The sequence below is a fragment of the Bemisia tabaci genome, chromosome 5 (assembly GCF_918797505.1).
Source record: "Bemisia tabaci chromosome 5, PGI_BMITA_v3".
NCBI lineage: Eukaryota > Metazoa > Arthropoda > Insecta > Hemiptera > Aleyrodidae > Bemisia > Bemisia tabaci.
In genome coordinates this window covers 27946534-27962328 of record NC_092797.1, presented here as the reverse complement: position 1 = coordinate 27962328, position 15795 = coordinate 27946534, and the positions used below count along the sequence as shown (strand labels likewise).

The following is a 15795-nucleotide window of genomic DNA, read 5'->3' as shown; positions in this document are numbered from 1 at the left end:
AAATATTTCGTAAACATTTGGCAGGATTTTCTCCATTTTTTTCATTCTCTCTTTCTTTTTTTATTTATCTTTATTACTCTACTAAATGTTGAATTTTTTTCCTGAAAATTTTCTAACCTTTTTTGTCTGAGTAAAAGAAAAGAAAGAAAGAAAAATTTTCTGTAGCATGGAATAATTCTACATGTGCGTTTGCTGGCATTTTGCAGAAAAACTCGGAGAGTTCATTTCCTGACTAGTAATTAGACTGCATTTTATTGAAACTCAGAGACATTTTTATAGACCCTTACTCTTTCAAGGGCCGTACTTTGAAAATAAAACGATAGATATCATTGTTGGGCATTAGATCTCTTTTGAGAACTTTAGACATTTAAGAATTAGGGAAGAACCCTAAAATAAACAAAAAATCCTACTCTTTGAGAGAAAAATATAGAGTAGAATAGAATAGAATAGAATAGAATGGATACTTTATTTACATCGTGGGTAGGATTTTTACAGAGGGGGATAGGTTGTGTGCTTATTCACATCCGTGGGAGATTTCTTCGTTAAATTACTATTATCTTCAAATTTACATGATATTCCCATTACAATTATCTTCAAAATTACATCTTGTTTATTCATACATTAATTGCCAACTTTGGCTAGCTAAGCTGCGCAGAACATATAGTATTGAATCATATTATGTACATATAGAAAGAGAAGAATATAAATAATTTCTTTGGGTTTTCTTTAAGTTTTTTGGAAACTTTATCTTGGACGTTATCAATAATTTAGGAAAAATATTCGTTAATAAAATCAGGTCTCGGTGGGATTCAGAGTACGGGATCCTTATTCATCAAAGATTCCAAGATAAATAATAAACATGAAAAAAGGCTGTAGTAGAATTCAGATAAAGCACAATTTATGTGGGAACTGCACTGAAAAAGCATCTTAGCGCAAGTATCTTGTTAGCCGCAAATCCTTGATATTGACATTCGGAGTCTATTTCGACATGGTGAAGTGAGCTCAGCATGTGTCCTTCAACACCATCAGATATATCTGTAAACAGAAATTTTATAAAAAATTCAAAATTTTTGCATTTTAAAATCTCATCACAAATAGATTTTCTGCAGTGCAAAGAAAATTAACATGAGAGGCGGCATTTAGTGCCGTCGGTTTGTTTTTATCTGACGTTCTCACTTAATGCAATTACCGTAGATTAGGAACATTGCGAGGTTCCTCGAGTAATGCAATAGTCAGTAAATCACCTGGATTACATACTTTGGGTGGTATCGAATTTCATGCCCATAATTTTGCTAAATTTTTAGTCATTTATTAATGGAGTTACGTGGTTTTGTACTGTGGACATCAATATTTAAAGATTTGGAAATGATGTCATCAATGGAGATGTTGCATGTGTGAGGAATTTGCGATTCGACCATCGATTCTTGTGTAAAAGTTCGCTAGAAACACGATGATGCCTCTGGTTTTCTCTGAAATTAACTTTCAAGCTCAAAAAAAGCTTTCAAGTTGAGGCCAAAATGGAGGGGATATCCCACGCTATCCTTAGAGTCCACGTCTACATCAAGACAAACTCTTCATGCAAAGATAGGGAGCAAATACATTACCAGGGTTGCCTCGTTTTAAGTTTTAGAGTCCCCAAATAAAGTGGCAGCCCTGTCAATGTATTTGCTCCCTATCTTTGCATGGAGAGTTTGTCTTGATGTAGAGGTGGATTCTCAGGATAGCGTGGGATATCCCCTCCATTTTGGCCTCAACTCGAGAGCTTTTTTTGAGCTTGGGAGTTGATTTCAGAGAAAACCAGAGGCACCATCGTGTTTCTCGCGAACTTTCATTTAAGAATCACTGATTCTTAAGGAGAAATTTGCGATCTGACTAATGATTCAGTAGTCAGATCGCAAATTCCTCACACATGTAACATCTCCATTGATTATATTTTGTAACAAAGAACTACCATTTCCCACTCATAGGTTAAAGTGCCTATCTTCGCATGGAAAGTAACGGATTTTATGTTGTTTCTAAAATAAGCTAGGGTAGAATAATTGTCCCTTTTTGCAAAATTTAGTCAAAATGCACACTTTAAGCTGAAACGGACGAGAGAGAAAGTTAAATGCATTGTCGTGCGACGTTAAGTCAAAGGAACAGTAAAGTTCGGTCGTTGCACGATTGTACGATAGTATAATGAGCAGTTTTCATGCTCAATTCTACGTATTAAAAAATCAACCATTTATTCATTCTACTTGGTAACCAGGTCAGACGCTGACATTGACCGTCAGAACTGGTTTTACTTTTGCAATATTACGCAACATCAACTCACGTCTCGCCATCGATGCCGCATGCCGTGCGACCAAGCATGCTTCGAAAGCGCGGCGCCAGACTCCCGATCTTACGAGTTCAATGACTGCATATTGTTATCATTCAGTTTCAGATAGACAATTACATTTTTTTTCAAATGCATCGCAAAATGCGTTCATAAATAGAATCAGAAAAAACTTTTTTAAAATATACTAGGGGCTTATGGGGCTGCTTCGCAGCCCCTTATTTTTCCTGTACACTTTTCACTTTCACATGTTTTTTTTTTATTTATTTATTTTCATTTAATTTTCTGTTTTGTCTTTGAATCGGGTCTAATTATTTTTTTGAGAGAATAAATATAACAAATGTTCTCAAAAATTGTAATTTTATTTAGTAAACTTTAAACTAAAATTTTGTTTTAATCTTCATACAAAATTATTTTTTAGGTTTTACATTTGTTTTCAAACTAATTTTAAAGAAGATCTTTTTTTATTTTTTAAATACTTTGCTTTTTTTTCTATTAAATTGTTGATTCTTCTTTTGCCATTTCTGTCCTGCTTTTCTTCCTATATTTCCTACAACTTTGCTCTTCTTATTTCTTCCTTTTGTCTTTTCTTTTTTTGCTTCTTCTTTTTCTTCTTCAGTAGCTGTTCCTTCTGGTTCTTCTTCTTTTTCTGCTCCTGTTTTAACTTCATATAATTTTTCCGCTTTTTCTTCTTCGTTTTTTCCATGTTCAGTCTGCTTTCTGGTTTCCGTATTTGCTGATTATTTGCTGGTATGTTATCTTTTTCTTGTTTCGTTATCTTACTATTCCACATATAAGTCAGTTGTTTATTACCCATGTATGTTCCTAGCTTAACTTGTTTGATAAAAATGGTTTTTCCCAAGTCTTCGTGTTCAATTTCATTGGTAGCTTCGTTCCACAGGATTATGTCAATCTGGAAAATGTTAAAATATGATTTAATAATGTTTTTTTTTTTTTTTTGTCATGTAACATTTTTATCAGTATTCTAAGCTTTCATATCCAATCGTTTAAACTTAATTAATTTCATTTAATTTTCGCATCCGGAATGCAGCTGCATTCCGGATGCGTTAAGGGGTGGGAAGGAGGGAGGGACGGACTGAGAAACTGAAAAAAGTACGTTACGTAACGGTAAATATTAAATAAACTTACCTATATATGGATCCTTGAACATTAAAGCAATAAGGTCCATCACCCGGAATATCAATTCGATTTGCAGAGAAAGAGGCAAAAGCAACAACACTATTATAATTTCTGATATGCTTTATGAAATTTGGAGAATATAAAAATAATGATTTCAAATCGGTATTTGTCCGAATACTCGGTAAAGAAATTAAGCCATTTTGGCAGCAGTTATTAAAATGACCATTGGACATTTCACCCTGAAAATGGCGAGCATCACAATGATGACAAATTATATTCATTAAACCGACTGAAAATTTGGTAACAAAATTTTCATCAAAGTTCTGATCATCAATTTTATACTTCCGAAATGAAGAAATGAAACTTTGATTTTCTATACTAATAACAGAGTTAAGTTCTTGCTTCACTAAACGAACATGCGAAGAATTCTGGAAAACGCGACCACGTTTTGGAGGACGACCGCCTCGGCAGAGCTTCTTGGCAGAACTTCAGAATCCGACTCCTCCCGAGTTTCAATCGCGAAACTAACCTCTCAGCTGAGAACACTTCCCAGGTCTACCAACTGAATACGAATTGCACTAAAATGGTTAGGTTAGGTTAGGTTAGGTCAGGTAAGGTTAGGTTAGGTTAGGTTAGGTTTGGTTAGGTTTAGGATTATAAGGATTATATAGGATTATTTAGGTTTAGGATAATAGGATTTAGTGTAATTTTGTCATGTGAAGGTTGGTCAAACTGCCTTCTTCACGGCAGGAGTCGGATTCTGAAGTTTGGCCTTGAAAATTTCACTCATAACAACTGTTAAATTTAAAATTAAAATTAGTAAAAATTATTGTTATTTTAACAAAATCATAACTGAAAAGTTCAATTTTTAAATTAAAAAAAATAAATCAGAAGAAAAAGGATGAAATGAAAATGGAAATTAATAATAAACATATTTATACACATTGAAAAGAAACAGCGTGAAAAGTTCTGATCGGAAATGAGAAAAAAAACTTGGAGGTTATTGACTTAATGAGGAAAAATTGGCAATAGGAAAAAGATGGAACCAATCATGAAAAACCGTAAAAAAAAACGCGGGAAAAGAAAAATGTAAGTTGATGGCAGTTGAGTGTTGGAAGTAACCTCACTTAATGATGATTGTTGAATGAAAACAGCTGATAAAAAGACAGCAAACAGTAAAGTAAGATGCGTAGCAACAAAACTTTTCCGAAAAAAAAAAAAAACAAAAAACCCCCACTTCCCCTCGTCCAATTTATGAGTTTTTAGGGATTTAAAAATCGGGGACGAACCCCAGAAAATAATTTATAGTTTTCCCGAAGCATTGAGAACAACACCTTTCAAATGAACCAACGCCCCTCGCAATTAGTACAGTGGTTGATTCACAATTTCATTCTATTTTTCAAATTAAATATTAAGATTTTCAAGTGGTAACAAATCTTAATTGGAGCTTTATCTAACAACATGAGATGGAAAAACTAAAAGTATTAGTAAAGAGGGCGAAAAAAAATATAATTTTGTACCTCCCCCCCCCAAAAAAAAAAAAATAAATAAAAAAATAAAAAAGGCAGGGCTTTTCGAGCAATCACAAGTTTATTTTTAGCTGCAAAAACAATAAATTTGTTATTGCAAATTACTGCCAGAGACTGGAAAAGAGCTCGCGGTAGCTCAAAAACACTCTGCATTTTTCGTGTGTTGGGTGTGTTTGTTTTGTTTTGTTATTCTTTCCATTTTAGCCTGATTTACTCATGCTACTAGTTTTTACCGTCACATACCCCTATGTTTGGACCATAGCAATTCAGGATTACCTGATTGAACCAGACATCGCAATGTTTGAATAAGAACATACGGCGAAAAGATGAGATCCAAGTTAAGATACCCTATGGTAACATTAAGGTTTGTTTTAATCTAACAAATACTTTCAAATTGTAAGTATGCATACAATATAAACATGGTCGTTTTTGGGGAAAATTTTAGGTTGTGAAGAAATTTCTATCAAATTCTCATTTTTATTATTTTATTTTTATTTAATCTTTTCGAATAATTTTAAATTTACCAATATTTAAACATTATATTTATAAATTTTTAATTTTTTTTCCAGTTGTATGTATCTAAAAAGAGCGTTAATTAATTTTAATTGAAAGTAGGTGAGGTTATCGACGGTGTAAGTCGGCAATCATATAACTCGTTTGCGGTGTCTGAAAATCTCCGCCTCTATGTTATTTTTTTAAGGAGAACAAATTGACATCATTCCTTGAAGTTTATGCAGAATTTCCTTCACACAGAGAAGAAAAATCACGGCAGTTTTAAAGAATTGCTATTGAGTAGTTTTCCGTTTAAAAAAGAAAGTATGACAGGAAGCTGTGACGTCGCAAACCGAGTTATGTGATTGCCGACTTACGCCGTCGCAACTCCTTACGATTTATGTCTGTTGTGAATATTTATCATGGTTAATTACTGCGGGCATGTCAAATAAAAAACAAACAAAAATGACTCACAATTTAAGGCTATGTCGGTGTGCAGCAATTTTCTTTTTTGCCGAAAATACCCCAACAATGTTTCCAACTGGCGACGGTGGCTGTGCGGTGAACTTTGTGGCAGTCATTATGAGCGCCGTGTGTGTGACAATCGGTCCATTTGCACCATGCGTCGACCGAATGCAGCCCGACAAGGCACACGACAATGCAGAGAACGATAAACACTGATTTGAAACCCATTTTAGTGGTGTCTTCACTTGGTTACTGACCAAGCAGGTCCCCGTGCACTTGCATTTATATTAATCGTAACATTGATATTCTTAAGGGTATTTTTGCTGCTTGTGTATTTTCCCGGGCAAGGCTTCCTCTGCGTGGAGCGGATGGGAAATTACACCGATCGCACAGAGCATCGTTCTCGGAAGAAGGTCGCCCGTCGCGCCGCGCATCATATGCCAAATTGCATCGAGTTCATGCAGTGCTTTGAATATTGATGATGAAGGAATGAACCAGTGGCGTGGCGTGCTTTGCGATGTATCGATTGATCTGCCATTTAAACCTATGGAAAAGGATCGATAAACAGGGTGCTCGCAACGAACGCCTTGATAATCGATTCTTTACCACAGCTTCTAATGGGGAAGTATCGATAATAATAATCGATCGTTCACGCCTCGCCACTAAAATAAACGTGACACGAGTCTTTAAAACTGTCAAAGTTTCCTGGTAAATTAATTTCAATATTAAGTTTTTGATGTGCTGGATATTTTAATCATGTTTAAAATAGTTTTAAAAAATGTAAAATTCAAAAATTTTAATGTTTCATGGATTGGATATGCACTTTCAGTAATATAGATTTGCAAAAGTGAAGTAAGTGAAGTGAAGTGAAGTTTTTTTTTTTTTTTTTTTTTTTTTTAAGTATATTTCTATATTTAAAAGTATATTCTTTTGGTGGTAGCCTTGATCTAAGTTAGCCCGTGTGGTTCACAATCCCAAAAGCTTGTGTTGTTGATAAAACTAACACACAAACACAAGCCCTGCCGATAGGGCCTTGTCTTGCCATCATTACTTTGTCTCTGATCAAGATTCCGTGTATCGTCCTGCCAAAATGTTTGTGTTCATTTTTTTTTTTTATTTTATTTTTTTTATAGGAATCATCACATCTTAAAGGCAGTAATAGATGAAATCATTTAATGGATCCTTTCTTGTTCTGATGACACTTTTTTGTGTGAATAAAGTGGTCACCGCTAAGCAATTTTTTTTTTTTTTTTTTTTTTTTTTTGCCTTCAATTTTGTACTTTTATTGTTTATTACTAGTATCGATAAAGGAAACCAAAAATCCTCACGGTATCACGTTAAGGTTGCCATTTTTCGTCTCAGAGCGACGTGCGATATGTCGCATCTATTCGTTCCATAATTTCAACTACTTTTCATTTTTTCGAATTTTGAGATCGCACCTCCGTTGTCATGAGACTAAAGAATTCGTGTATCAAATTTGACAAAGAAATTCAACGTATTAAACACAGGGTTTTTTTAGAGGAAAAATATCGCATTCGATACTGATATCAAAACTGCACTCGAATGCTATATATTTCCTCTGAAAAAACCCTGCCTTCATTACGTTGAATTTCCTTGTCAAATTTGGTACATAAATTCTTCAGTCTCATGACAACAGAGGCGCGATCTCAAGATTCGAAATAAATGAAAAGTAGCTGAAATTATGGAACGAATTGATGCGATATATCGAACGCCGCTCTGACACAAAAAATGCAATCATTCGAAAAACATGTATTGCATCGTGATGAAAACGAAAGTTGACTTACGAACTCACCTTAAGTCGGTGTGCAGCAATTCTCTGTTTTTCCGAATCCTCCCCAACAGTGCTTCCAGCTAGCTACCGTGGCTGTGGGATGGATCTTCCAGCAATCATTATGAGCCCCGTGAGTGTGACAATCCGTCCATTTGCACCACGCATTCACCGAGTTAAACCCGGCGAGACACAAAACGACGCAAACCGCAAACAATACTGATTTAAAACTCATCTTAGAGGTGACCACTTACTGATTTAATCTCTCCTCTTCAAATGTATTTATATTCAAAACTTTTGGATTCATCAGGTCGTTAACTCGAGTCTCGCGTATTTTCCCGCCATCGTCTGTCGCAGTAAGCGGGTCGGATTAACAGCCATCAATGCTACGTGTGAGAAGGTTTCTGGGTCAGAAACTTTGCCAAAACAGTTAATAAATAACTGGCATGTCGTTGTTCGTTGATCTCCTGCGGTCTGGTGGCCGACGTAAATGAGATGACTGACCGAGGGATCCCAGCCGTGTTGATTTCGGCGGGTTAGTGTGGCGTAAACCCGTTCAAAGGTCGAAATGATGTTTCACACAACATTAAAATTACAACCACATGAAAAAAATGAATCGGCGATTTAATAATTCAAAAATTTGACGTCCGCAAAGCATGACAGAAATCTTTCTTTACCCCCCCTCTTCCCTCCTTCCCTCTCAGCCCCTCCTCAGACAGCGAAAGCGTTTAAATTAATGTGCTAAACTTCATTGCTTCTCGTGAGTTATATTTTTCACTTTTAATCTTCTTTGAGAAGGGCGCATTCATGATTTTTGTTTCTTATGTACGCAATTCAATGCATTTCTTTCAGCATATAAAAGAAAATAACTATGTGATGGAAGTACCTGAATTTTTTGTGAACTTTTGTGAAATTTTCTTTTCTGTGTGAGATAGTATCTTTTTCTTTAAAGTCAAAATATAAGGGGAGAAAAATACGAATTTCAGATCAATAAAACGCTGACCACTGAGCGCTTCCAAATACCTGCGTAAAAAGCTTCTTGTTTATTTAAAGGTCATTTCAAATACCAAATAATCTTAGAGGATCGGAGTTTCAATTTTATACTATCAAACAGCTATTTTAATTCTTTTAATAAGAGAAGAAAGGACGAAACAAAGAAGAAGTAAGTAGTTTTCATAATTATTATTATTATAATTTGTAACAACTGAAACGTTTAACAAAATATATAATATAGAATTTCCACAAATTTTCTTGGTTGTGTTTCATCACGGTTGACATCAAATGCAGACGAAGTTTAAAACAAGCAAAAATGTGGTAACTTATACGACATCAAAATATTCTTATTACTTTACAAACAGTTAAATTATAGGATATTTAATCAAAATGATAACAATGTTTGGTAACAAAACATAGAGTGATTTGGTAATTAAAAGTAGTTTTTCTTCGTTTATACAAGGTATTGATGGTGATAAAAAAGAACAAATGCCGTGGAAATGTCTTTGATGACAGTTTTTGTTTCTTGCCTAGGCTACAATCCTTCCTGTGTATAAGGACACATGCAACTCTCACCATCTTTGTGCAGTTTTGTCTGAATTTATTCCCGTATGAAGTTATTCAACGGTTCTCTTTTAGAGATGAAGATATATTGAGCATATTAATCTCTCATGGTCTAAAGCCTGCATCAGGCTCTCTACACATTAGTGTTTCATTTTAGACCTTGGACGGTTTTTCTTTTCTGTTTCGTCGTTTTATCACCGAGAAGGAAGTTTACTTTTCAAGTCCTACAACCCCCCCCCCCCCCCCCAATGCAGTCACCAGAAAATGCTGATTAACATTTATCTTAAAAAAATTCCTGATCGTGACAATGCAATTTTAAAAGTAAGCTATTCAAATTTACAGAATTTATTCGTATTTTTCGATGAAATCGAGTTTTTCAAAGAAAATGATAGAGAGACTCTAAAAAGAATTAATGTGAAGGATAATCTCTATTGTTCATACAGTATCATCTTATGGGTGATGAGTAATAAATTAATCGGTTTGATTTTTTTATGTAAGCATATTTAAACCGACAATTGTTCGGGGGTCTCAAATTCAATTCTCGTCAATGTTATGATTACAAGATATATTACCCTGGAGCTTCTTAATTGATAAGATTAGATCCAGATCAACTTCAAAATTTAAGAAACAAAAAAACAAAAACTCAAAAACGAGCCAAACCAAAAACAGTAGAATTTCAAGCACAGTTTTCGCATCGTCAGTAGATTATTTTTACTTAAATTGATAGGATATCTATACGTTAACAAAATTATACTGATACTTAGTTTTCAATGATAATCATAATGACGATAAAAATAATGTTTGGATTAGTGGCATCTATTTACAAAAAGCAAAAAATGCAACAGTAAGAACATCTTGGCACTTCCAATTTAAATTTGATGCTAAATAATCAAAAGAGACAAAAATTTGCGTCAGATCATATTACGGCACACAATAAGTTAAATACGACATAGTAAAATACAAGTAAGGTTAATATTTAAATGATTCGCCTGAAAACGGTGGGCCCAAAATTTTAATAAGGGAGTTTTTAAAAAAGGGGAATTTAGTGATATAAAAAAGACAATCCGACGATTGAGCCCTGCAGAGTATAAAGAATATGTTTTATTTAAAGATTAAGTGGGTAGATTTTGGGAGTTAAATTAATTTAGGACAAAATAGGAATTTTAGTATAGTAACATTCCTTTCAGAGAAGTGGCCATTGGAAGCAATGGTCTCTCAAAATTAGATCAAATATCATTTTTCTAACTTTGCGGCAAAATTAATCTGAACGGTTCTAGAAATAATGTTGAGTGGCTCTTTAAAAGTTATGATATACATTTAGGGGACCGAATAAGACGAAAGTTATTTTACGCAAGTTACTGGCAAAAAATTTAATAAACAGAGTTTCAGAAGTGCGTTATGCCTATTGAGCAACCAAAAGTAGTTTTAAGGTTTAACACTCCTTCGATGATTTCTACTCAATAGAATTTCCTCTTTTTAAATATCAAAAGTAAATTTCACGCTCGAAATTACCCATCAGATGACCGAGCTGCATCCTTTTTGATCCTCATAAACTGCCACGCCTTTTTAGATATTACAGTTTTCTCCCAATATTAGTGAATTTTCAGCTCTCAAAACTAGGGATCTTGAACAAAATGTCACTTGAATTTTTTTTCCTACCTTAAATATAACTCCTGATATTTTTTTGTGGCTATTCGCCAATCGCCCCTTATTTTGTTACAGAAACGTGTAAAATACGCAAATAAGTCCCCCTTCCTTCCGTCCACGGATCTCATGATTCAACTTCATTGGCGTAGTGAGCTTTGCGATATATCAATTGATCTGCCATTTAAACCCATGGAAAATCATCGATAAACAGAGCGTTCGCAGCGAACGCCTTAATAATCGATTTTTACCAAAGCTTCGAATGGGGGAAGTATCGAAAATCCATCATTCACGCCATTCAACACTTTAGTAAATGCAACTCTATGCATAAGTACAAGCCGATGACACAGAGTAATTTTTACCCGACACTATGAGAAAAATGTTGAGGAACTGATCGTTGTCATTGCTATAAATTTTATTTTACGTCTTTGTTCATTGCTGCTGCAAAGTTTCTCTTCTCAATTGATGCTTCTTAAACATATGCTCAGCAAGAAATAGGATTTAAATGCGAAAGAATGCAAAGAATGTAGTAAGACATCAGAATTTTTGTGCCCGTCAATGTGATGGGTCATGAAATTCATTTGTTGAATACAATTTGTTGGTTTAAGGAGTTTGAAAGCTAAACTTTATTTAAAAAGAGAAGGATTCAATTTCACAGTAAAATACTAGGCTTGGCAGGCATACTCTGTCACTTTAATGAGTTACCTGGTGACGATATTCTGTGAAAAAGCACAGAGAAAAGAAACCTAGAGGTTTTATGACGGCAGCACCGCAATCGCACCAAAGGCAATGCTAACACACACCATCCTCCCCTTAAAGAAGGGTAAAGGTTCAGGGCAAGATCCACCATCATGCGTCTGCCTCTAATCTGAGTTGCTCCTTCCTTGAGGATGGGAATTTCAGTCATTAAAAGTATATGTGTCCAATTTTTGCATTGGTTCGTTAATCTACTAAAAAATCTAAGGGAAAAATCGAAAAGAAAATGCGCAAAATTCCGCAAAAGGTGATTTTTCTTATCAATTAGGGCGATGAGAAGGATCCGTCCTTAGTATTATGATAGAAACAGCATCAAACCATGGACAATTTAGAGCTTTGATTTGATTGCCATCTAGATTTTCTAAGACCTGTCTACCCGATTGTTCTACAAAAACGACAAAATGAAAAATAAATCATAAATTCAAACTCGTGCAATCGGATGTTATTTTACTACTCACACACTGTCTGACATTAATGAAAGCATATAATCAGAATCTTGATTTAGTTTGTCAGTGATAATTATTATATTGGTCAATTGTGCGATTATACTTATAATAAACAAAACTTAATGAGAATGGAATGAAAATGTTGCGACAAAATAGACTAGAAGAAACACGCAATGAGCAATAGCTTAACCGAATACCTTATTTCTACAATTTAAATATAATTCGACCATCACAATTTACCTTTGGAATAGAGAAGTTATAACACGCAGATCATCAAATTGTGTTTTTCAGAGAGTGCATTATTACTGTCAACGTGATCGCATTGCTAGTACAAATTCTACTCAATTGTTTGTGCCTGTTGTATGTGAAACAGACCGATTATTGGAGTTATACCCGCGACCTCTTTACTATTTATGAACTGTACAATACAAAGACGTCTAGCCAAATTAACTTTGAGTGAACGCTATGAGGCAATAATTACGTTCTCGTAATACCATATTTCATTTTCCTGCTAGTCTATAATGCCAGTGAACTTCCGCCTTAAGGCCTAGGTACAGCGAGCGTTACTTGAGTTCCTCTAGTGCCACCTTTGAGAAAATATTTCCTGCTCCTACTGATCGAATCATCTTTTCATGGCTAGAGATCGATGAAAAAATTTTCTCAAGGTTCGTGAATTTCTCCGTTATTTCATCATTCATTTATACTTCATTCTCACGTGTGATTTCAATAATAAGTAATGTCTAGAGGAATTGTGACGAAATAGGTTTGCAACACAATAGAGATACAGTCAACTGAATAAACCTGTATTAACAGGTAAAATTGCACAGAAATAACGTTGAGCACATAAAAAATGTCTAAAACCCACTCATTGACGCACGGTTTGAGTAGAATTTGCAAAATTTCCTCTTTAAGTTAGGAATTTTTTTTTCTTGGCCGCCGATATCCATGGTAAAAATGAAATCTTCAGAGGTACGAAAAACTCATCAAGAGACTGAATTTTAGATACCTCTAATGTGCTCAAAGTGAGTTATGTGCAATTTTATAGCAGGAAAAAGGACATTCAACCAACCTTACTGGCGTGCTAAGGAGGACCACAGTATGAACATTCTAAGGTTGCCAGATTTCTCGTGATAACAATTGTACTTCCGAAGAAATTTATAAGAATCATTCCTTAAAGTTCTCAGATATTTTAGATTAAATCGCGAATAAAATCCTCTGAAAAATCGGAGGAAAAATATTTGCAAATGTCCCTAAAAATTCGTGCTTTGTGAGGAGAAATTCGGCAACGCCTGAGGACTCATACGGCGTTCTTCCTTAGCACGGCAGTGTATTTCTAATGCGAAACAGACCCATTAAAAATGGCTGCTGCACCTCAGCGTACGAGTGCGCGGTATTCCATTCTCATTGATTCAAATCGGGCAGTGTACAGTGGCGATTTTGCAAGTTGGCAAGACAGTTTTTCCTCCATTTAAATCGATTTAAAAAATCGATTTTAGGTGAGGCAGGCATCACCAAGAATCGATTGTTTTACATACATTTAAATGGAGGAAAAACAGTGTTGCCAACTTTCAAGAATCGCCACTGGCAGTGTGTACATGGACCCGGAGACCACGTTCCTGGCCAAATGATTTGGCACAGGCGTAACTGAAATGCACGCTGGTAAACAGAAGATGAGCGAATTTATTTGCGACAAATAAATTATGTACTCTCGCTTGAAGGTCACGTCATACATGACGCCCTCCTCCTCAGCTAGACGGGCGCTACCTCATGACAAACCTCCATGTAGTCGGGATGGTGCATGATGGCTTTGATTAAGTCTTTTAAAATCGTGTAACGCGGGAAGATTGGGTACATTTTCGAGCTCACGTACTCAGACTGAAAAAAAGAGAAATTACATTGATAAATTGTAGAAAAGTCATGCTGAATATGTTTATCTACGTTACCATACGCATTTACTCGAGTGCGTGAAAAGAACACCTCAAAGAGCGCCGAATGGACCACTAGACAAGGCACGAATTACAGCATTCTGATGCATGTTTCTTAACAAAAATCTTGGAGGTTATGGAAATAGTTATAGTAATTAAACTCTGATTAGTTTTCCAAAGAAAAACTAAAGAATGGGAGGAAGTCTGCAACGTCGCAAACGGAGGTACGTGGTTTCGCACTTTAGCCATCGATATGTAAGTGTTTATGATGAGTATTAGTCAAATGGAAAAAATACAAATGACGTCTTTGTATAAATCAAAAGACCGGTACATAAAAGCTTCAGAAATAGGTATACTAATAAATCCTATAGAAAGATTCAAACGTCAAGTTGAAAAAGGAAAAAAAAAAATATTTTCAACACAGCTAAAGACAAAAGAGATGTAATCAAGAGTCGATATTTAAATAACTTTTATCCTAAATTTGAGTGAAACCTCATTGGCAGCATAAAGCGGGACATTGCGAGTTCACGTATCGCGCCATAGCACCTTCAATTTTTCAGATGCAACACGGACATCCATCAAATACGAATAGTTGTATCTCTGCGCCGTTATTATCGCGCGTCCTTTCCCTTGCTCTTCTTGAATGTTGTGTTGGTTCCGTTTGTCTTATTTTGTCGTTCCTCTGAAGTAGGTGCATTCTCTTTTCCACTTGAGCCGTGTTGTCTATATGACACCATGCTTTATGAGGCTCACGAGAAAATATAAATACGCCTTTACGTCTGCAGAGAAGCGACGATTTGTAGTGGTGCAGCAAGGGATACGACAGCAACACTGCCGTGCTGAGGAAGAACGCCGTATAAGCCTTCAGGCGTTGCCAAATATCCTTTGATAAAACACGAATTTCCTGGTAAACATATGAATATTTTTCTTCAGATTTTTCATATAACTTTCTTCGCAATTCCACCTAAGGTCCCTGAAAATTTCAAGGAAAAATATTCATAACTTGCCTCAAAATTAAACGTTTTATCGAAAAAAAATTGGCAACTCTCGGATGTTCATATGGCGTTCTTCCTTGGCACGACAGAACTCGAGGAAGGAGAGGAGTAATCCGGCTTTTGGACTTTTTTAATTTGACCTGACTTGGGACTTCGTGCATGGAAAAAGTCTTCGGCGTTCTAAGGGTTAAACGTAAACTCTTTAATTATAAAACGTCCCTGGAAACGATTCCGGCACATTCGTCAAAAGTAACTATAGAACCTCGACGTTCTACTAGAATGCATTTTGAGCCAGTGCAGTAAAGTTACTTAACTTAACCAGAGATTTTCTTGAATATCTTTTGAATCAAGAAGAAAATTTCAAGGAGAAAATTCTTTGAGGCAAGCAGGAAACTGTTTGACTGAAAAAATATTCTTGCTTCCAGGGACATTCTTTTTGACAAAAAATTCAAGAACATCTCCGCCTGAATCAAGTTAATTCCTTTTTCTAGTTTACATTTCAAGGCATTGTTGTCCGTTTAATTCATGAATAGCAAAAAAAAACAGCATGTCCTCTTGTGATACCATCGTATGATTCCAGCCACACCACGTCGAAGTACATTTTGAAAAATAAAACATTTGAGCATGCTGAGCGTCATTCATTAGGTCATGTTCGCAGCTTGGGCAAAAATTGGCCTGAAATGACCTAAATATATATTTTCTTTTAGATTATCATGGGATCCGAAGGTTGTTCGTTGCAT

At 35.3% G+C, this 15795-nt stretch overlaps 1 protein-coding gene across 1 annotated transcript in view; it reads right to left on the bottom strand.

Moving 5' to 3' along the window:
* Positions 1-442: 442 nt before the first annotated feature.
* The window catches only part of LOC109037429 (uncharacterized), a 163897-nt gene continuing 148544 nt past the window's right edge, over positions 443-15795 (bottom strand). Inside the window, exons 7-8 of the mRNA XM_019052092.2 lie at positions 7757-14010; positions 443-1035 (exon numbers count right to left, since the gene is read on the bottom strand). Of these exons, the coding sequence (XP_018907637.1) occupies positions 13885-14010 (126 nt within the window). The 3' untranslated portion in view covers positions 443-1035; positions 7757-13884. The remainder of the gene's footprint in view (positions 1036-7756; positions 14011-15795) is intronic.